The sequence below is a fragment of the Bos indicus genome, chromosome 8 (genome assembly GCF_029378745.1).
Source record: "Bos indicus isolate NIAB-ARS_2022 breed Sahiwal x Tharparkar chromosome 8, NIAB-ARS_B.indTharparkar_mat_pri_1.0, whole genome shotgun sequence".
Taxonomy (NCBI): Eukaryota; Metazoa; Chordata; class Mammalia; order Artiodactyla; family Bovidae; genus Bos; species Bos indicus.
In genome coordinates this window covers 63137421-63159301 of record NC_091767.1, presented here as the reverse complement: position 1 = coordinate 63159301, position 21881 = coordinate 63137421, and the positions used below count along the sequence as shown (strand labels likewise).

Sequence of the window (21881 nt, the reverse complement as noted above, 5' to 3'; positions counted from 1 at the left end):
TAGAGCCTACACACACACACACACACACACACACACACACACACGCACACACGCACGCATGCACATCCATAAATCAGAGTCCTGTCCTTGGCTGACTGCTGGCCTAATGGGCTGAAAGGCAGCAATGGCCTCTGGATTATAAATATCCCTGTCCTGACAGGGCTTTTAGCAGCCTGGTCAATAGCCCATCAGACTGGCTAATGTCTATTAATGTGGGTCCTCCCACAGAAACCCTCTTAGGCACAGGGCCGACCAGCCTCTGGGGACCGCCTGCCATCCTTTGTTCACTAAGAAGGAAGAGAAGCTGTGTGGGGCTGGGGCCTCTGCTCTTGGAGGCCTGGGAGGAGTGCCCACCAGAGCCAGGCCTGGCTCTCAGGTACCTCCGAGTCTGAGGCTCACAGAGCTGGAGTCTGGAGTCTGAACGGGGCTCCTGGGCACATTGCCTCCAGTCAGCCAAGGCCAGGGACAATCAGCTCCCTCGAGAAACCTTTCTCAGGGCAGAAACTGGGGCTTGGCCTGGGCCAGAGTGCAGAGATCAAGGCCTTGAGAGCACCTGGGTAGGCCACAGCCAAAGACAGTGCTGCTGACTTCTTTGGCCCTTTGGCCCAGGAAATGATCCAAGAGAAGGGAAAGGCTGTGTGCAGGAAGGGGGTCAGGACACTGACTCAGACAGGGCTGGTGCTCCCTCAGACCACAGTGAGTATGCCACAGGCTCGCCCTGGGCTCCAGCCCAACTCTGCCCTTCACCTTCCCCATGACCCTGGGCAAGTTCCTCCTCCAGCCTGGGCGTGGGCGTGGGGGTGGGGGTGGTCAGTGATCCATTAGTAATGCCTGCCACAGGTGCATGCCAGTTGAGCTTTGCTGTGTTTTTTACCATTCCTGATCGCAGAGCCCCTCAGACACTGCAGTTTTATCAGAAATTTTTAGCTAATCCTGCAAGGACCTGATCTTTTCAGAAAGTCTGTAGTCTTGTCTTAAATATCTTTTTTTAAAAAAATTATTTATTTTTAATTGAAGGATAATTGCTTTACAATGTTGTGTTGGTTTCTGCCATAGATCAACATGAATCAGCCATAGGTATACACGTCCCCTCCCTCTTGAACCTCCCTCTTAAATACCTTTTTATTGCAAAATTTTACACAGTTTTTATAGTTTAGAAAAAAAAATTTTAAGATACAGAGGATGATTTTTAAAAAGCCACACCCATTTAGCTCACCATATAGAGATAACCATGAATAACAGTTTGATGCATTTCCTTCCAGTCTTTTTTTCTCAACTTTAGTGTTCATGTGTGGGACTTCCCTGGCTGTCCAATGGTTAGGACTCTGTGCTTCCAATGCAGGGGATGTGGGTTCCATCTCTAGTCAGGGAGGAACTAAGATCCCTCATTCCAAGAGGCACAACCAAAAACTTTTATAAAAAAAAAAATATATATATATATATATATATACATGTATATATACACATACGTAGATGTATGTGTATGTTGGCAACCCACTCCAGTATTCTTGTCTGGAGAATCCCATGGACAGAGTAGCCTGGCAGGCTACAGTACCTAGGGTCACAAAGAATCGGACACGACGGAAGCAACTTAGCACGCATGCATGTGCGTGTACACACACATGTACATATAATAAAAGCTCTTATTTGAGCACTTACTATAGGAGATCACTGTTGGACTTTTCAGCTACAGTACGTCATTTTACCCTCATCACCCTGCAAGGAAGAGATTATTAGTCATCTTTTAGGACAGTAGAGAATGACGTAGTGGCTGGAGCGATGGTCCCATGGAGACCTGAGCTGGGCCTGTGGGTGCAGAGATCTCTTTGCAGGGCCCTCCCTCCAGGTGCTGCCTTGCTGCTCTCCTCCCTGCCCGGGGGCCCGTTTTCTTCATCCAAGAAGAAGGCTAAACCATCTGAAAGAAATTGATCTTTTGCTCACCTCCTCACACAGCACTATCAAATGACACATCCGAAGCTTTTATTTTCCCTCTCTCTCTCTGAATGTCTGTTGTTGTTTAGTCGCTCAGCAATGTCCACTTCTTTGCAGCCCCATGGACTGCAGCATGCCAGGCTCCCCTCTCTTTTACTATTTCCCAGAGTTTGTTCAGATTAATGTCCATTGTGTTGGTGATGCTATCCAACCATCTCATCCTCTGCCACCTTTCTCCTATTGCCTTCAATCTTTCCCAGCCTCAGGATCTTTTCCAATGTATGTGAAAGTACTTTTTTATTTTCTAAACCCTTTGATGGTAAGTTACCTATATCTTTTCCCTTTATCCTTAAATACTACTATGTTTCCTAAAAATAGGAATTTTTTCTTACATACCCACAGTACATTGTCAAATTCACTCAGTTGAGCTTTATAATACTTTTATCTACCATTCAAGTCCCAATTTGTCAAATAATGTGCTTTATAGAGTTCCCTCTCCTGGAAGGGATCCAGTCTAGGGAGAGATGTCTAAGACTCTTTCCCAAGGAATGAGATCAGAATTGGGCAGAGGATTTCTGAAGGGGAGCCTGGGACCATGGCCTGTTTTCAGAGCTAAGATGCATGAACCAGAGGCTCACGTGTCTGTCTCCTAGTTTGCCAGAGTAATAGGATGTCCTATGTCTGTAGTCACGGCAGCTGCCCTCTCTGTAGCCCTAGGAGGCAAAGCCATAGAGCGTCCCTGGTCTTTGCTTCCTCTCCCTTGGGCATGGTCTCAGGACATCCCACAAGAGTGCAGGAGGCTCTGCAGAGTTGGGCAGGTGAGGGAAGAAGAGCCTGTGGGTGTTCCCTGAGTTCACTCTGTCCTTGAAAATACATTTTTAAATGTCCCCGAGACTATTGTGTGAGGTCAAGTACTGCGTCTCATATTCACCCAGCACTTTGCACTGGGCCTGTCCTCCAGGCTCCTTGTAATAATCTGCCAGATGGGTGGGTGTCAGCCAGTTTTCTTCTCCCCTGTCTCCTTCACTTAGATATAAGGGTGGAGCCTTCCGGTGGGCGGGCTCTAACACCTGAGGCTGGGCAGTGGATGTGGGCGGTGTCTGCGTTGGCAGGCAGAGGGCGTTCTGGGCCCTGTACTGCCAGGGCCATGCAGTGTGATGCGTAAAATCAGTGTGTTGGTCCCTGCCAGCTGCCAGCTTCTGTGCTTGAACTGGTGTAGTTTTCTTATGACCCAAGAGTTCTCCGCTGCAGGGCTGTGAAACTTGTGTGTCCTCCCAGCCCCTAGACAGGAATTCTCGGCAGGAAAGAGGGGAAGGGAGGAAATGCCCTTTCTTTTTTCTTTTTTTGATTCATGTATTTTTGGCTGTGCTGGGTCTGTGTTGCCGCGCAGGCTTTTCTGCGGTGGATGGGGGCTACTCTCTAGCTGCGGTACGCAGGCTCCTCATTGTGGTGGCTTCTCTGGTTGTGGGGCACAGGCTCTAAGGGTGCACAGGCTTTAGTAGTTTGAGCTCCCTGGCCCTAGAGCACCAGCTCAGTAGTTGTCGTGCGCGGCCTCAGTTGCTCCATGGCATATGGGATCTTCCCGGATCAGGGATTGAACCTGTGTCTCCTGCATTGGCAGGTGGATTCTTACCACTGTGCCCCAGGAAAAACCCACCCTTTCTTTTTAATTGAAGTATAACTCATATGCTTCCTCTGTGGCTCAGCTGGTAAAGAATCCACCTGCAATCTGGGAGACCTGGTTCGATCCCTGGGTTGGAAAGATCCCCTGGAGAAGGGAAAGGGTACCCACTCCAGTATTCTGGACTAGACAATTCCATGGACTGTATAGCCCATGGGGTCGCAAAGAGCTGGACATGACTGAGCGACTTTCACTTTCATAACTCACATACTGTAAAATTCACCATTTAACTGTATAATTCAGTGGGTTTTAGATATTCACATGCTGTGTAACCATCACCACTAATTTGAAAATAACTTCGTCACCCCCAGAAACCCCATACCCATTAGCAGTCACTCCCCATGCCCTAGGCAACCACTAGTCTGCTTTCAGTCTCTATGGATTAACTATTTTGGATTTTTGTTATTGTTGTCACACCTAGAAGCTTCTGGGATCTTAGTTCCCCAACTTGAGACATGCCCAGGCCCCCAGCAGTGAAAACGCAGAGTCCTGACCACTGGACAGCCAGGGAATTACCGCTATCTTGGACTTCTCACATGTATCAGTCAGGGTTCAGAATTCTAGGTACCAGGGAGTGTGCTTCTTTGCTCAAGCAGCAGAACTACATCTGGTAGATCATCTAAGCAGATCATGCAATATGTGGCTCTTTATGTCTGGTGTCTGTCAGCTAGCATGATGTTTTCAGTGTTCACCCACGTTGTAGCCTGTGCCCGTACTTCCTTCCCTTTTTTGAACGTATTTCATTTTATGAATATACTGGGGCTTCCTGGGTGGCTCAGCGATAAAAGAATCTGCCTGCAATGCAGGAGACGCAGGTTCTTATCCCTGGGTTGGGAAGATCCCCTGGAGGAGGAAATGACAACCCACTCCAGTACTCTTCCCTGGAGAATCCCATGGACAGAGGGGCCTAGTGGGCTATAGTCCACGGGGTCGGAAAGAGTTGGACATGACTTCATTCCCTTTTTTGAAAAATATTTCATTGTATGAATACACTACGGTTTTATATATCCATTTATCCATTTATGGACATTTGGGTTGTTTCCACCTTTGGGCTATTTTGAATAATGCTGCTGTGAACATTGGTGTACCGTTTTTTTTGTAGACGTATGTCTTTATTTCTCTCGGGGCTGTACCTAGGAGTGAATTATGGGGTCATACAGTAACTCTGTTTAGCCTTTTGAGGAGCTGCCAGACTGTTTTCCTCCGTGGCTGCACCATTTCTGCATTCCTGCCAGCAGTATATGAAGAGAAATGTCCTTTTATTAAACACCTACCGTGTGCTAGACATTTGCGCTGGACCCTTCCCATCCCTCACCTCCTATGACCCTCACTCGAACTCTCTGAAATATCTGTTACTGCCTCCATTTTCCTGAGGCTCCGAGAGGTGTTGTGACTCCCCCAGGATCACACCGGGATTAGTGGTAAGTCCTGGATTCACTACTAGCTCTGCCCTCTACATCTTCCTGTCCACTCAGTGACTGCTGGCTGCCCTAGTGACTCTCCTCCAGATGCTAAAGTGGAATTAGCCGCATCCTCTCCTCAACCTCCCTGGGTACTGTTTTACAGACAGGAAAGTTGGACCCCCACTACCCAAAGGTCTGCGGGCACAGAGGGAATGTCTTAGATGTCAAATGGAACCCTTTCAATGATTTTGAGATCGCCTCCTGTTCTGAAGATGCCACGGTGAGTGCTCCTTTCCCGAGAGGAGTGGGGCTGGGGTACAGGGAGATAGAATGGCATCTGGATGCATCTCTGACGCTCCTGACTCCTCCATCCTTGACAAGGTGAGGTCACTGTGTGAGGAGGGCATGAATTAGATAGAAGTTCTGGGCTCCGTGGGACTTGGGGTGCCACCCCTCCTCTCTATGGGCCTCGGTCTCCCCATCTATAAAATGGGCCTAATATCTCCCAACCATCCAATGCAGATCAGTGTCATTTCCTGATGGGAATGCACATCTTCTGGGGAAACTATAAAATGCTGTGAAGGGCATTTTTTACTGTGGCTTGAAAATATTATGCCATATAATCTCATAGACAGTGGGGAAGGAAGATCTTACTTAGACGGAAGATTTAAAAGGATAAGACTGGGAGCATTAAATACCTACCTTCTCACCTTTAGTCTTCCTCTTCTGGGCCATCCAAGGGGGCCTCTCTCACAGAAGGGGTTGGGGGTTGTCCCTGCCCTGTCCTGCTCCAGAGACTGCGCTGGCTTCCCAGTACCCTGAGGATATAGCATAAACCCTTCCTCTTGGCATTCAGAGCTCTCCCCTGAGCCTTTGGGACCACTGTACTCTGAGGGATATTCTCTATAGGCTGAGAGGTGGACTTGCTGTGATCTCCAGCCTGGGAATCAGGTCTATGGCCCATCCACTCACCTACCAGTTAGGATAGCACAGGTTCCCAGAAGCCTGGGCTCATCTCCAGCCCCTGCTTGGGCTGGAGGACCTTGGGAAAGCCCCTGTCCCTCTGAGGAGCCCCAGCTGCCTCTCCACTGAATGACAGGTAGATTCAGAGAGACTTGCCCTGGCCCTTCTGTGGGGCAGTGCCAATGTTGTTGCTCAGGGTTGTCGGGGTACGAGGGGACCCCAGCTAATAACTCCCCTTGGGCTATGTCTCTCCTGACAGATTAAAATCTGGGACATCCCCAAGCAGCTGCTGACCAAGAATCTCACAGCCTTCAGGAAGGAGCTGGTGGGCCACGCCCGCAAAGTGGGCCTGGTGGAATGGCACCCCACAGCTGCCAACATCCTCTTCAGCTCCGGCTACGACTACAAGGTGGGTTTGTGTATTTAGTCTCCTGGGGCTCCCCTGACATAGAACCATACTGGGTGGGTTAAGACAACAGAAATGTATTTCCACAGTTCTGAAGGCCAGAAATCCAAAGTCAAGATGTTAGGAGGGCCATGCTTTCTCCAAAGGCTATAGGGAAGAGTCCTTCTGTGCTTCTTCTAGCTTCTAGGGGCTCCAAGCATTCCTTGGTTCATAGCTGCATCACTGCATTCTGCCTCCATCTTCTGTCTTCTTCTCTGTGTATCTATGTGTCTTCTCTTCTTATAAGGACATCGGTCATTGTAGGGCCCACCCAAATCCAGTATAGCCTCCTTGTATTGATACCTCTTTCAATTCAGTTCAGTTCAGTCGCTCAGTCTTGTCCGACTCTTTGCAACCCCATGAATTGCAGCATGCCAGGCCTCCCTGTCCATCACCAACTCCCGGAGTTCACTCAAACTCACGTCCATCGAGTCGGTGGTGTCATCCAGCTATCTCATCCTCTGTCGTCCCCTTCTCCTCCTGCCCCCAATCCCTCCCAGCATCAGAGACTTTTCCAGTGAGTCAACTCTTCGCATCAGGTGGCCAAAATATTGGAGTTTCAGCTTTAGCATCAGTCCTTCCAAAGAACACCAGGACTGATCTTTAGAATGGACTGGTTGGATCTCCTTGCAGTCCAAGGGACTCTCAAGAGTCTTCTCCAACACTGCAGTTCAAAAGCATCAATTCGGCGCTCAGCTTTCTTCACAGTCCAACTCTCACATCCATACATGACTACTGGAAAAACCATAGCCTTGACTAGATGGACCTTTGTTGGCAAAGTAATATCTCTGCTTTTCAATATGCTATCTAGGTTGGTCATAACTTTCTTTCCAAGGAATAAGTGTCTTTTAATTTCATGGCTGCAGTCACCATCTGCAGTGATTTTGGAGCCCCTAAAAATAAAGTCTGATACTGTTTCCACTGTTTCCCCATCTATTTGCCATGAAGTGATGGGATGGGATGTCATGATCTTAGTTTTCTGAATGTTGAGCTTTAAGCCAACTTTTTTCACTCTCCTCTTTCACTTTCATCAAGAGGCTTTTTAGTTCCTCTTCACTTTCTGCCATAAGGGTGGTGTCATCTGCATATCTGAGGTTATTGATATTTCTCCTGGCAATCTTGATTCCAGCTTGTGTTTCTTCCAGTCCAGCATTTCTCATGATGTACTCTGCATATAAGTTAAATAAGCAGGGTGACAATATACAGCCTTGACGTACTCCTTTTCCTATTTGGAACCAGTCTGTTGTTCCATGTCCAGTTCTAACTGTTGCTTCCTGACCTGCATATAGGTTTCTCAAGACCTCATTAAATCTGTGAAAACCCTATTTCCAAATAAGGTCATATTCTGAGGTTTCAGGTAGACATAAGTTTTGGTGTGGGACAAATCCATTAGTGTGTTCAATCCATTAGTCTTCCTGGAGGGGGTGAGCTGGACCCTGCTCAGAGATGCCTCACCCTCCTTCATTGACTGTCAAGTTAGCAAGCTGTGGGCCCTATGGAATGAGAAAATTCACAGCATAGGAGATCTTGATTCTGTTCCCACTCAGTCTCTGACTTGCAGTGTGACCTGGGAAAGTCCCTATTCTTCTCTGGGCCTCAGTCTGTACACAAATGGGGTTGATGCCATCATAACTTCTAAACTCTTCCTTTCACAACTCTATAAGTCTTTACAGAGGCACCTCAGAAGCCTCTGTGATGGATAAGAGGGTGGGATGGGAGTGGTTGAAAGGTCCTCTACCCCATTCTGATCAGAAGTGCTCTGTTATCTGTTTAGATAGGGTGTGCTGCTGCTTATGGGCTTCCCTTGTGGCTTAGCTGGTAAAGAATCTGCCTGAATGTGAGAAACCTGGGTTGGGAAGATCCCCTGGAAAAGGGAAAGGCTACCCATTCCAGTATTCTGGCCTGGAGAATTCCATGGACTTGTAGTCCATAGGGTGCAAAGAATCAGACATGACTGAGCGCCTTTTACATCACTGCTTATGGTTGTACAGTTTTATCTGTACACAACTCGAGGGGGCTCTGTTCACATCTTGGACTATGGGAATGGGTTGCCCTGGAGCTGTGCACTGCACAGCCTGTGCAGCTAAACACAGCATCCCTTATTAACTGTGCGGTGGAAACTGTTGCTAATGACTGTTTGAAACCCCCTGGATTAGCTGGTTCCCTGGGGTCCTCCCAGCATGGATGTTTCATTGCTCCAAGCAGATGGTGTTTTCTTTTCACTGCTAGACAGCCTGACTGCTGACTTCCCCCTCCTGCCACGTGGCCACTTCAGCGGGCAGATCCATCCTCTCACCCGAGGCCTTTTGGCCAGACTGCCATCTGTGGCTTCCCTCTGGGGATACCATGTTTCACTGCAGCCTGGCTGTCGTGTGACTGTGGGGACTGGGACGGGGCTGGGGGTGGGGCTGGGTTCAGAGCTGGCTCTCTGCTGTGCAGGTGATGGTCTGGAACCTGGATTCAAAGGAGTCTGTAATCATGAGCCCCGTGAAGACAATTAACTGTCACCAAGATGTGATCCTTTCCATGTCCTTCAACACCAACGGCAGCCTGCTGGCCACTGCCTGTAAAGACCGCAAGATTCGGGTTTTAGACCCCCGAGCAGGGACCGTCCTTCAGGTTAGTGCTGGGCTGGGGTCCAGCTTGGGATCGGAGGAGCAAGAAGTGGAGTGGGCATGGGGGAAGCATAGGGGCTTCTGAGAACAGAGCAGTAATGCTGTCAGTGTTCTAGCCAAAGTCTTTATGCATGTTATCCCCATCTGTTGGGAGGTGTTGAATATATCATACCCATTTTTCAGATGAGAAGAGTAAGACTTAAGAAAGGCTAAGGGACTTGCCCACACTGAAAGCTGAGACTTGAACCTGGTCTAACTCCAAAGCTGTCAATATGCCTTGGCTTTGTTAAGAGGCATGACATGGAGTCAGGAGACCATAAGGTACCACTGCTATCCACTGTGTGACCTTAGACAAGCGCTTTCTGCTCTCTGAGGCTTTATTTTCTCATCTGCAACAATAGGACATTAGTCCTTCTTCTGGGAAGTTTAAATGAAATAACCCAGGTGACAGTACCCACTTGCATGTAGTGAATGCTCAATAATAATCTTAGCAAAAACATGGAGCTGGGCTGAAGTCTGCCTCTGTCTTAATTTAAAAAAAGAACCCGCAACAAAAATAGTGGGAGAGACTTTATGTGGATGGGAAAGATCCAGGAAGGCTTCCTGGAGGTGGTGCCTCTGGAAGGATTCCCCCAGGCAAAGCTGGGATGAGAAAAGAAGGCATTTTGGGTGGAAGCCAAGGAGTCCCTGACCACACATGTCACTCCAGGAAGCCAACTATAAAGGGCACCGGGCCAACAAAGTGCTGTTTCTGGGAAACCTGAAGAAGCTGCTGTCCACAGGCACATCCCGGTGGAACAACCGGCAGATGGCTCTTTGGGACCAGGTGAGTCACCAGAGCAGCCCTACCAATGCCCCTCGCTGCACCCTCCCCAGCACCCCTTAGCCGAGTGCTGCTTCATCTGTTCATTCATGCATTCGCTCACTGACCAAACTGATTGATGACAACCAGGGAGGTGCCAGCAGCCTGATGGCACTCACCCAGACCTTGTGCATCTAGTCATTCGAGGAGGGGGAGGGGTTAGGACTTAGGAGAAGCCTTGATGTCAGGGAGGGGAGGTGGCTGGGCCTGGGACCAGGACTCGGGGTTGGGTGGGAGAAGCAAAGGGCCTTCTGGATGGGAGGAACAGCTGGAGCAAGGACTTAGGATGAAATAGGGAGGCATGTGAACAAGAAGAGCTGCCTGTTCAACGTGGGTGGGGGTGAGGAAGGGGGTGAAGACCGGGCCAAGTAGTATTGATTTCAAGGAGCTCTTGTCCAGAGTTGAACAGACTTCTCTATCTCTGAATCTCTTTGCCTCATAGTAGATATAATACAGGAGGACGAAGGCTGGAATGACATCATGCATATGAGAAGTGATTTGTTAAAGGCAAAATGCCAGCAAGGCAAAAGGAGGTGGTCTGTCTCTCACACACACATACACACATACACACACACAGAGCCCTGGGGCAGGAATTCTTATGTTAGCACCACCAAGGTCCTCAATGAGTGACCCACAGGCCTTCCTGGTCTTCCTTCCTTTGCAGGATGACCTCTCTGTGCCTGTCACAGAGGTGGACCTCGATGGCTCCTCAGGTGTGCTATTTCCCTTCTATGATGCGGACACCAACATGCTCTACGTGGTGGGAAAGGTCAGTCTGGCACAGGAGGGAGGCGCTGCCTGGTCCCACTGGCCTGGGGCCCTTGGAGTGCAAGGCAGGGGCAGGGCCAGGCAAGAGTGGCTGGATCCTCTACCCCTGTGGTGAGCCCCCAGCCCTCTCCCACCTTCCTGGCTCCACAGGAACACCTGGGGCCAGGGCTTTGGCCGGACACCCTGAGCTAGTTGACCGCCCCCTCACCCCGCAATTCTGGGTCCAGATGAGGAGGGACCAGTTGGTGTTTCTTGGCAGGGGCACCTTCGAATTTGGGCAGAGGGGGTCTTCACCGGGTAGGACTGTCCTGTACTCGGCATCCCTGGCCCCTCACCCCAGTGTCAGGCACAGCAGCCACCCGCCCACCCAGTCATTATGACAATGACAACCCGAAGTGCCCCAGGGGTAAGACCCACTGGATCGTCTCAGGACACTGCACTTTTGACCTTCGTGTGCAGCTCTTGGATGGAGTGGGGTTCAGGTCTGTGCTCCCCAAGCCTCTGCCTTGGAGACACACGGGTGGGCTTTGGGTCATGGTTGGGGGGATTGAGTGTTAAAGTGAGGACCCCCTGCTGCCTTGGTGACCGTTCCCTGGTGTGCCCTGTGTGAGGTGGCTCTGCCGACTCATCACTCATAGTGAGCATCAGGTTTCTGAGGTGTGGCAGTGGGGCCAGGCAGGGGGCTTGCGGGACCCGGCCCTGAATGGTACCCTCTCTCCCGCAGGGAGACAGGAACATCCACTACTATGAGATCAGTGCCAACAAACCTCACCTGAACTACCTGACGGAATACCACTCCTATAATCCACAGAAGGGGATTGGTGAGTGTGGGACACGGAGGCCACGGGGGCCTGGGAGATAGGGATGAGTCAGCTGCAGGACCCACCCTAAAAGCAGCGCAGGTCAACACTCTGAGTCAATGGGAGCTCTACTTGAGGTATGTGGGATGTTCTCTGGGAGCACGCAGGAAGAAGCCAGGGACGGCTTCCTGGAGGAGGCAAGACCTGAGGAGCCAAAAGGGAAGCCGAGCAAGGCATGGGGAGAGTATGAAGGTGTCGTAGCTGAAAGTTGAGCAGTTACAACAGTAGCAAGAAGATGGGGGACACTGACCTAAGAGAGGCCCTAGTTTTTAAGTATGTTTAGGGGTAAGAAGCAAAACAAGACAGGATGCAGCTCTGCGCCCTCTACAAGAAACCCACTTATACATAAAGACACAGCTAGATTAAAAGTAAATGGAGAAAGATAAGAGCGTGCTGACATTAATCAAAGGGAAGCTGGAGTCGCTGTATTAAGGGCATCTAGGGGAATTCCCTGGTGGTCCAGCAGGTCACGCTCCACACTCCCAATGCAGGGGGCCTGGGTTCAATCCCTGGTTGGGCCCCCCATGCCGCAACTAAGTGTCCATATGCTGCAATTGAGACTCAGTGCAACCTAAATTTTTTTTTAAAGTGGCACAACTTAAATAAATACATTTTTTTTTTTTTATAAAGACCGTCTGGGTTGGGAGCTGTGGGGATAGTGATGGAAGGCCTAGAGCAGAGCACACTTCCTGTAAAAGTCTGGCTAAAATCCTTGAAGATGGGAGGCAAAGTCTGATGGTTCCAACCCCATTTCCCCAGCACAGGGCCTGACCCAATGTAGGACGCTTTGTTGAGGGAAGAACAGTGGGAGGAGGGTGGTCTCTGTTCACATCCAGGTGTGCAGCCTGGCTTTGCCACTCACCCTGGGGCCCTGCTGCCCCAGGCCCCAGCTGAGGAATCCCTTGGCCCTCTTCCGTCATCTACCCACAGGTGTTATGCCAAAGAGAGGTCTCGACGTGTCCTCCTGTGAGATCTTCCGTTTCTACAAGTTGATCACAACCAAAAGCCTCATCGAGCCCGTATCCATGATTGTACCCCGACGGGTAAGGGCGGTAGGAGCCATCTCCAAGGGAGGAACCCCTCCTGGAGGAGGAGGAGCCTGGGACCTGGAGCCTGGAGCCTGGAGCCCATCCCCCTGGGGATCCACCGGGAGGCTGATGGCCTCCCCTCAAAGGGAAGCCTTTCTCATGGGCAGTGTGCCCTCCCCGCTACTGCTGCTCTTGAGTCACTCCGCGACCTGGGGCACGTGCCTTCGCTCTGGGCCTCAGTTTCCTCCACTCACAGGGGTCGGGGGGAGAGTCTGCACCCCAGGCTCTCTAAGAGGTTCCCCCAACCATCCCCACTCTCACTGTCCTGATTGCTCCTGCAGTCAGAATCTTACCAAGAGGACATCTACCCGCCCACGGCCAGTGCCCAGCCCTCTCTGACAGCCCAGGAGTGGCTCAGTGGGATGAATAAAGGTGAGGAAGGCAGAGAAAAGGCCCAGGTGAATGTGGGGGACACTGGAGTGTCCAGTGGCCCCAAGTGGCTGAGAGGGTCTGGCTGATATTTGTGTCTTCCCATAACCCATAACCCCAGAGGATTGGTGGTTGACAGTTGGTTAAGAGCAACTAGGGGCCTTTCCTGGGGGTCCAGTTGGTGAGACTCTGGCCATTAGGATGCATATATGCGGATCGAGGCAGGAAGGGGCTTGCCCCCAATGGCTCAGGAAACTCTCCCCAGTTCAAGGAATTTTGCTCCATGGGAAATGTCTTTATACCCTGGACTATGCAGAGTGACTGGACAGTCCCAGCTGGATCCCCTGCCCATCCTCCCACCACTTCTGCAATTACTCTTTAACCCCAGAGACCCTGTAGGCAGTGGCCCCTTCCCGGGCCCTTCTGCCCCTCTGCCTGCCCTGACCCTCCCTCCTGGGTCTGCCAACACAAGGGCCTGCACAGTGGGAGGCGGGTGTTGGGAGAATTCGTGAACTGGTAGATGGCAGAGTGCAGCACAGGCAGGAGGAGCTCATGGTGTTCTGGGGCAGCCCCTGCAAACCAAGCCTCGCTTTATCACATGAGTGTACATTTGCACTCTGCTCTAGCCTGTGGGCTTGTGCCTGTCTGCATGGGGCCACCCGTGTGGCATGTATCTTTGTGTCTGTGTGCGGCTCCGTGTGTGTCAGCACCCCTCAGGCCCGTCTGTTCAGGGGCTCTCCAGCCTCTCACAGCCCTCTGCTTCCCTCCCAGAGCCCGTCCTGATGTCCCTTAGGCCTGGTGCCGAGCCTCTGAGCCCGCAGCCTCTACCCTCAGAGAGAACCCTCTCCATGCCCACGGCCCCCACCTCGCCTCATCTCTTCAACCAGACAGAAAGCCTGGTTGCAGAGGATGGCCGGAGGCCCTTCTCCCTACTAGAGGAGAAGGCGCCAAGGTGGGCGGCAGAACACAGACAGGAGGAGAAGAAAACCTGGCTCTCAGATGGCTTTGACATCTTCGAATGCCCCCCACCAAAGACAGAGAACGAGGTGCGAACATGGCGGGGCTGGGTCTACCAAGGGAGGGGAGCAGCTGGGGAGGGGAGGGAGAAAGTGAGGGTGAGAAAAATGACCCACGGTGTGGCCTGGCCTGGCCACTTAACTCACCTTGCTGGTTCACTTAACAAGCAGGTCATGAGCACCACCCACATGCCAAGATATGGTGGGTTTACTTACAGATGGTGAGGAACCATCTGTAAAAAGACAAGGGCTTGACTTGGATATTAAAGTCCCTTCCGGTTCTGACTCTCTAGGATTTTCTGTGCTCTTAGACTCAACTTTTATTAAGTGCCCACCATGTGCCGGGTCCCAGTTAGATAGGCACTCGCATCATCTGATTGTGTTTTCTCAACAGCCCCGAGAGTAGGTAGCAGCTAACAGATACAAGGGCTGGTGTCTCATGGAGGGATTCTGAGTCTGGCTCTCCTGAGCGCTAATTCTGGGACTCAGGGGCTGAATCCCCCCCAGCCTCAGTTTCCACAGTGGTGACGTGGGAGCATTAATACTACTTCCCGCCCTCATGGGGTGTTGTCAGCATTCAGTGGAATAACAGAGATCCTTAGGGGAAACACCCAACATCTAGTGCCATCCTGTACACTGGCAGCAATTGTAATAATGCTGAGGTTAGTTTTCTGACCCCCAGTTTCCAGGGGAAGAAACTGAAATTCAGAGGGGTAAGTAACCTGTCCAAGGTCACACAGGTTAGTGGTGGTGAAAACTCCAGTCTCTAGAACTTCAGGGTCAAGTACCCTTTTCTCCACCCGTGGGGAAATCTAAGGAAACAAATACCTGAAACGTCAGTTCTTTTTTGAATTTCATTTCCTGGGTGAAGAAAACAAGGTTTTTATAAAAGATCTACTGTGGCTGTGCCCTCAAGTCTCAGCCATGTTCATATCATCACCCCCCTTTCTGAGTGACAAAGGGGCAATGTCAGTGCTTTCTGCTGGGGTCCTGCACCCTTGCATCCCAGGACAGCCCAGTGACCCTCCGCTCTGCTCTGTGCTCTCCCAGCTGCTGCAGATGTTCTATCGGCAACAAGACGAGATCCGAAGGCTCCGGGAGCTGGTGACCCAGCGGGAGGTCCAGGCCAAACAGTTGGAACTGGAGATCAGAAACTTGCGTATGAACTCACCGAGGCTCTGAACAGAGTCCTCTGCCCTCCTCGCCCTCAGGGACACCAGTCGGCTCCATGAGGAGGTCCAGAATCAAACCACAGGTCCTCCGAGAACAGCTACTATTTCTATATTTTTTACCAGAAATGAAACTCTTCGTCGCTGAAAGATTCCAGTGGGACCTGCTGCCGATTTTCCATTTGCCTTCTTAAAACAATGGTGTCTGAATTGACTCTTTTTAGATGATACCTTGCCTTCGGTTTACTTGTTTTGAAGGGTCCACGATAATTTCTCAAGGGGAAAACAATGCTGTACAAAGTTAGAGCTGGAAGGACCTAGGAGGTGAAGCTGCCTCTGGTTTTCAAGCTGTGGTTCATAGCAAGGCAGGGTGGGGAAGATTAAGCCAGGAGGGCTGTTTTGTTTTGTAACATTGGCTTTTATGGAATACATAATTCTCCTACTAAAAATTAGAAGTTTGCGAAGAAGTGGCATGGTCCAGCTTCTTTATTTCATAGGTGGGGAAACTGAGGCCCAGAGACAGGCAAGTAATCAAGATCCCCAGAGAATCCATGGCTGGGCTGGGCTGAGCTCCTGGTCTCCTGGGTCTATCTGCTGTTTGTGAGGCAGCACGTGTGCGGTTCTCAGCCCACAGGGCAGGAATCCATTGGTTCTGGCCTCATCTGTGCCCCTGACTTGCTCTGTGACCTCTCAGAAGTCATTCGCTCTCTGGTCTCACTTTCTCCATCTGAGCAAGGAGGCCCCTGGAATGTGCTGTCCTTTAGAGGATCTGCCACCTGAGATGAAAAAACCTTGGCCTTGACCTGAGGAAAGCTACTTTGCAGGGTGATGATCTGGGTTTGCTGCAGGAACTCAAACAACATAGGGGCAGAGGAAGTTTAATTTCCAGGAAGTAAGTCAAGGTTCCGCCTAATGGTGGAACACAGACAGAAGGCCATCCTCTCTCCCTTCAACCAGAATTAGCCAAATATGTGTAGACACTGTCCCTTAGGCGGGGATGCAGACAGCAGAGTGGTGCCCGTGACCACTGACTGCCACCACCAAAGCCCTGAGGTCATAGAGCCTGCCTCCTCCAGGATGATGTAGGTAGAGTTCAGCCCAAGGTAACAGAAGAGGTCCTCAGGAGGTGGGGAGCCTGCGCCCTGGAAGTGTGGCAGGAGAGCCCCATCGGCACCCACCCAGGAGGGCTTCTGGGGAGGGATGACTGTAGTGGGCAAGGAACTGGAACCAGATGACCCTGACTTCCCTTCCAAACTGGCAGTTTTTCTGTGTCTCTCTATTGTGTATTCTAAGCCCTTTCTCTAAGGTGCTCTCTCTCACAGTGGTCAGTACAACAATGCAGCTAGAGGCAGGGAATGCTGGAAGTTAAATGTGCCCCTCCTTACCAAGGCTGTGCCAGCCATGAGTTTTGCCCAAAGCACAGGGTGATCCTGGAACTAAGATGGGAACTGCAGGAGGCAACTCAGGCCTGGTATGTTTCAACCCAGGCTGTACCTTTGAATTCCTTTGGGGAGCCTTCAGGAACTACAGATGTACAGGCCCAACCCCAGACCACTGATGGAGAATCTCCAGAGTAGGGCCTGGCCTGGTATATGTTTTTTAAGTTCCCAGATGATTCTGCAACACAGGACAGAGACCCAGTGGACTGGTGCATCTGTACCTATTTTCAGTGAAGATGAGGATAGTGAGCGCCAGACAGGATCTGGGACTCCAACCCCATCTTCTAAGTCCACGCTGAAAGCTCCTAAAAAGTAAGAAACATCATCCTGGGGGTCTCTGGGACCCCTGACTGCAGCACGATGAAGGCTGTGTGCTCCTGATGGCCCCCTCCCCTTGCCATGGCTGAGTCCCCTCATTTGCCCACACACACACCACATGCCCACGTTCCCTGTCATGTTTACTAAGTTGCTGGGTCCTGCCAAGCTTGCCAAAGGCCGAATCTCAGGCATTGTCGGGGAAGCAGAGCTCCACTGAATGGGGTTATCTCCCCCCACCTCATCTGTGACCAGCACTTCACAGTTTACAAAGCCCTCTCACCCCACTCACTGACCCATCCTACTCTAAACAGGTGAGCTAGGCTCTGCTATCCCCAAGTTCAAAAGGGAATACCTAGCCTCAGAGAATGAAGAATCATCAAGCCCAAGGCACAAGCTGAAAGGCAGGAAGGTGAGGTCCTGTCTGGGGAGCTGCCCACATGCCTCCTCCACACGGAGCCTTCCTGCTCAAGCTCTCCCCACCCCTAAGGGACCCATACCTCGTGCTTAAAAACAATATGAAGGCATCCATGAACAAACTTCTTTTCCTTTATTTTTTACATCTACAATAAATTATTTAAATTATTTCACAGCAAGGGAGAGAGATAGGTAATTTTTATCAGATATTTTTTTAAGCCATTTTTTAAAAATTGTTTTTGTTCTTGGCTGATGAAGTAGGACTTGCCCAGCATTTGCAGGGCCCTCAGGCTCAGGACAAGCAGACTGTGTACTCATCTCCTTACTCCATACCCTAAGAACCCCCGACTATTGACTCAGGAACTTTCTGAGAGTGAAGACAGCACTGGGAGGTGAGCTCTGGGGTGTATCTACAATCATTTGAGATTGTATCATAGAGGGAAGCAGGAAATCAGAAATTGAGCTATGCTTTTAATACAAAACCGTGCCTGAAATCCTTTGATTATTTTAATATTGTTTCTGAAATTCCTTGTACCTTTATAAAAAAAAAAAACTAAAAGTGAAAATAAATAGATGTGGAATTGTGCAATGGAAAGAAGGTAACAAAATAATAAACATCTGCCTATACATTTTAATATATGGAGTTTTCCTTGACTTGTTTCACAAATACAGGTTTCCCTCGCTATCTGAATGTAGAAGGTGCTCATGAAACCTTTCATAAGCCAAAATGGCTAAAAAGTGAAGAAGCAATTATCTTAATGCAAAATAAGTCAAGGCGAAGCACAGATGTTCACAGACACAGTTCAAAGCTGAGACAGCTTAATGTTAAGAATGCTGAGTGTCATTCCCGCAGAAGGAGTTTGCCAGTGCCACACTCACTGCCTGGGATGCTAGGAGGTGCCTGATGCCTCTATAATAACTCCGCAAAACAAATGCTGAATTTCTTTTTTTTGCTTTTTTGCCCCTTTTTTTTTTAATAAAAGGGAAAATCCGCTTCAGTTTTCTGTTAGTGAAAACAAATACTAATGTAGGTCTTTTGTGAAAGCAAGATGGCATACAGTGAACTTTTGGAGGGAGCCTGGGAGAGGAGTATATTTTGTAGGGACAGATGCAGGAGAGATCTGTTTTGAAAAGCCAGGAAAGCAGTTGGATGGAGAGGTGCAGTGCCTAGGGCGTGTCCTGCAGAGATGACTATGAGCTCTTTGGACAGTTTGAGATTGAGGAGGATGAGATGACATCAGAGGAGTGGCTATGGGTGCAAGGAAATCCAGGGGATGTGGGATCTTGGAAGGTTAGAGAAAAGTGTGTTTCAGGGAGATGTGATGAGTAGCGCCAATTGCCCCCCATAGTCCAGAGGAAAGAGGACCAGTGAGGTTCACCCACTTCTGGCAACATGGAGTGCTTCTCCTTATACTGAATGGGCTCTCCCTGGAATTCTCATCTGCCCTTGTACTTAGCCACTAAGTGCCAGGTTCCAGGCAAAGTGCTGGGAATAATATCAGGTAGGCAAGACAGTCACTGCTTTCTCAGAGTTTAGAATCAGCTAAGCCAACAGCCTCAGAAACTGTTTCCTACAGCCAAAATAAATCCTTTCATTCTTTCAAACAACCAACTTTTGCTGAGAGCCATCTGCATGCACAAGGACTTAGAGGTGCAGAAATGAAGAAATGTGATCTTGGCCTTCCAGGAACCAAGTGCAAGGTTATGTAGAGAATCCCTGTGTTAACCATGTTGTGATATTGAGACTGGTAGATGGGGAATTATGGGAGACTACAGGACAGGTGGGACTTCCCTGGTGGCTCAGAGGTACAGAATCCGTCTGCTAATGCAGGAGAAAGTTTGGAAAGTTTAGTCGCTCAGTCGTGTCCGACTCTTTGTGACCCCGTGGATTGTAGACTACCAGGCTCCTCCGTCCACAGAATTTTCCAGGCAAGAGTACTGGAGTGGGTTGCCATTTCCTTCTCCAGAGGATCTTCCCAACCCAGGAATCGAACCCAGGTCTCCCACATTGTAGGCAGACACTTTACCGTCTGAGCCACCAGGGAAGTACATAGGTTCAGTCCCTGGGTCAGGAAGATCCCCCTGGAGGAGGAAGTGGCAATCCACTTCAGTATTCTTGCTTGGGAAATCCCCTGGACAGGGGAGCCTGGTGGACTATAGTCCATGGGAGTTGCAAAGAGTCAGACCCGACTTAGCAACTAAACAACAAACAACAACAACAACAACACCTACTTGTTTGGGCCAGAAACCACCCTGGGAAACAGGCAATACAGATTTCGTTCCTGGCCTCCAAAGAGTCCTCTGTTGTGGTTGGAAGGAAAGGGAGGGCCAAGGTAGGGGACATTGCAGGCTGCTCTTGGAGGGGAAGCAAGGAAGGCTTCCTGGAGGAAACGATATTCAGGCAGAAACCTGAAGGATAAATAGGAGTAAACAAGGCAAAGGGCATTTGAGGAAAACAGTGTTCCACACAGAGAAAAGTACCTACTCCCTGGTCTGGAAACAAGCAAAGGGTAGCATAGACAGGTCATGGGTATTAAGAGCCAAGGGGGACTTCCCTAGTGGTCCAGAGGGTAAGAATCTGCCTGCTATAGGTTCAATCCTGATTCTGGAAGATTCTCACATGCCATGGGGCAACGAAGCCCATGTGCCACAACTACTGAGCCCGTGTGCCCTAGCGCCCGTGCTCCACCTCAAGAGAAGGCACAGCAAGAGAAGTCTACATGCAGTAATGAGGACCCAGAACAACCAAATAAATAATAAAAAATTTTTAAATGTTAAAGAGGCAAGGACCTTGTAGGCAGGAGCTGAGACTTTTTTCCTGTAGCTTTATTGAGGTGTGATTGACAAAATTGTATATATTTATGTTGCTTGTGATTTCTTGAGGTGTACAAGATAATGACTTAATATATAAATATATTGTGAATTGGTCATCACTATCAAGTTAATTAACACATCCATCACCTCACATTACCATTTTTGTGCATGGTAAGAACAATAAACTGTGGAAAATTCTGAAAGAGATGGGAATACCAGACCACCTGACCTGCCTCTTGAGAAACTTATATGCAGGTCAGGAAGCAACAGTTAGAACTGGACATGGAATAACAGACTGGTTCCAAATAGGAAAAGGAGTACATCGAGGCTGTATATTGTCACCCTGCTTATTTAACTTCTATGCAGAGTACATCATGAGAAATGCTGGGCTGGAAGAAGCACAAGCTGGAATCAAGATTGCTAGGAGAAATATCAATAACCTCAGATATGCAGATGACACCACCCTTATGGCAGAAAGTGAAGAGGAACTAAAAACTTCTTGATGAAAGTGAAAGAGGAGAGTGAAAAAGTTGGCTTAAAGCTCAACATTCAGAAAACTAAGATCATGGCATCTGGTCCCATCACTTCATGGGAAATAGATGGGGAAACAGTGGAAACAGTGTCAGACTTTATTTTGGGGGGCTCCAAAATCACTGTAGATGGTGACTGCAGCCATGAAATTAACAGACGCTTACTCCTTCAAAGGAAAGTTATGACCAACCTAGACAGCATATTCAAAAGCAGAGACATTGCCAACAAAGGTCCATCTAGTCAAGGCTATGGTTTTTCCAGTAGTCGTGTATGGATGTGAGAGTTGGACTGTGAAGAAAGCTGAGCGCCAAAGAATTGATGCTTTTGAACTGTGGTGTTGGAGAAGACTCTTGAGAGTCCCTTGGACTGCAAGGAGATCCAACCAGTCCATCCTACAGGAGATTGGTCCTGGGTGTTCTTTGGAAGGAATGATGCTAAAGCTGAAACTCCAATACTTTGGCACCTCATGAGAAGAGTTGACTCATTGGAAAAGACTCTGATGCTGGGAGGGATTGGGGGCAGGAGGAGAAGGGGACGACAGAGGATGAGATGGCTGGATGGCATCACTGACTCGATGGACATGAATCTGAGTGAACTCCAGGAGATGGTGATGGACAGGGAGGCCTGGCGTGCTGCGATTCATGGGGTCGCAAAGAGTCGGACACGACTGAGCGACTGAACTGAACTGAAGAACATTTGAGAGCCAATCTCAACACATTTCAAGTACACAATATAGTGTTATTAATGGCAGTCACCATGCTGTACATTAGATCCCCAGAACTGATGGGTTCTGTAACTTAAAATTCGTACCCTTTTCCCCCACCCTACCTTTTTCTGTCAGCCCCTGGCAACCACTTTTCTATTCTCTGTTCCAATGAGTTTGACTTTTTTTTCCCCCTTAGATTCCACATATTTAGATATGGTACAGTATTTGTCTTTCTCCACCTGGCTTTTCATTTAACATAATGTCTTCTGCTGCTGCTGCTGCTGCTGCTGCTAAGTCACTTCAGTCGTGTCCGACTCTGTGCAACCCCTAAGAGGGCAGCCCACCAGGCTCCCCTGTCCCTGGGATTCTCCAGGCAAGAACACTGGAGTGGGTTGCCATTTCCTTCTCCAATGCATGAAAGTGAAAACTGAAAGTGAAGTCACTCAGTCGTGTCCGACTCTGAGCAACCCCATAGACTGCAGCCTACC

The 21881-nt window shown here is 49.6% G+C and overlaps 1 protein-coding gene across 4 annotated transcripts in view; it reads left to right on the top strand.

Annotated features, from left to right (window-relative positions):
• The window catches only part of CORO2A (coronin 2A), a 68308-nt gene extending 50331 nt beyond the window's left edge, over positions 1 to 17977 (top strand). For all 4 annotated transcript variants that reach the window (XM_070794814.1, XM_070794815.1, XM_019966263.2 and 1 more), the window contains 10 exons: positions 5180 to 5296; positions 6239 to 6388; positions 8864 to 9043; positions 9749 to 9865; positions 10566 to 10670; positions 11394 to 11490; positions 12460 to 12572; positions 12899 to 12989; positions 13758 to 14032; positions 15053 to 17977. In XM_070794814.1, coding sequence (XP_070650915.1) covers positions 5180 to 5296; positions 6239 to 6388; positions 8864 to 9043; positions 9749 to 9865; positions 10566 to 10670; positions 11394 to 11490; positions 12460 to 12572; positions 12899 to 12989; positions 13758 to 14032; positions 15053 to 15184 — 1377 coding nt within the window. In that variant the 3' untranslated portion in view covers positions 15185 to 17977. The remainder of the gene's footprint in view (positions 1 to 5179; positions 5297 to 6238; positions 6389 to 8863; positions 9044 to 9748; positions 9866 to 10565; positions 10671 to 11393; positions 11491 to 12459; positions 12573 to 12898; positions 12990 to 13757; positions 14033 to 15052) is intronic.
• Positions 17978 to 21881: the final 3904 nt, after the last annotated feature.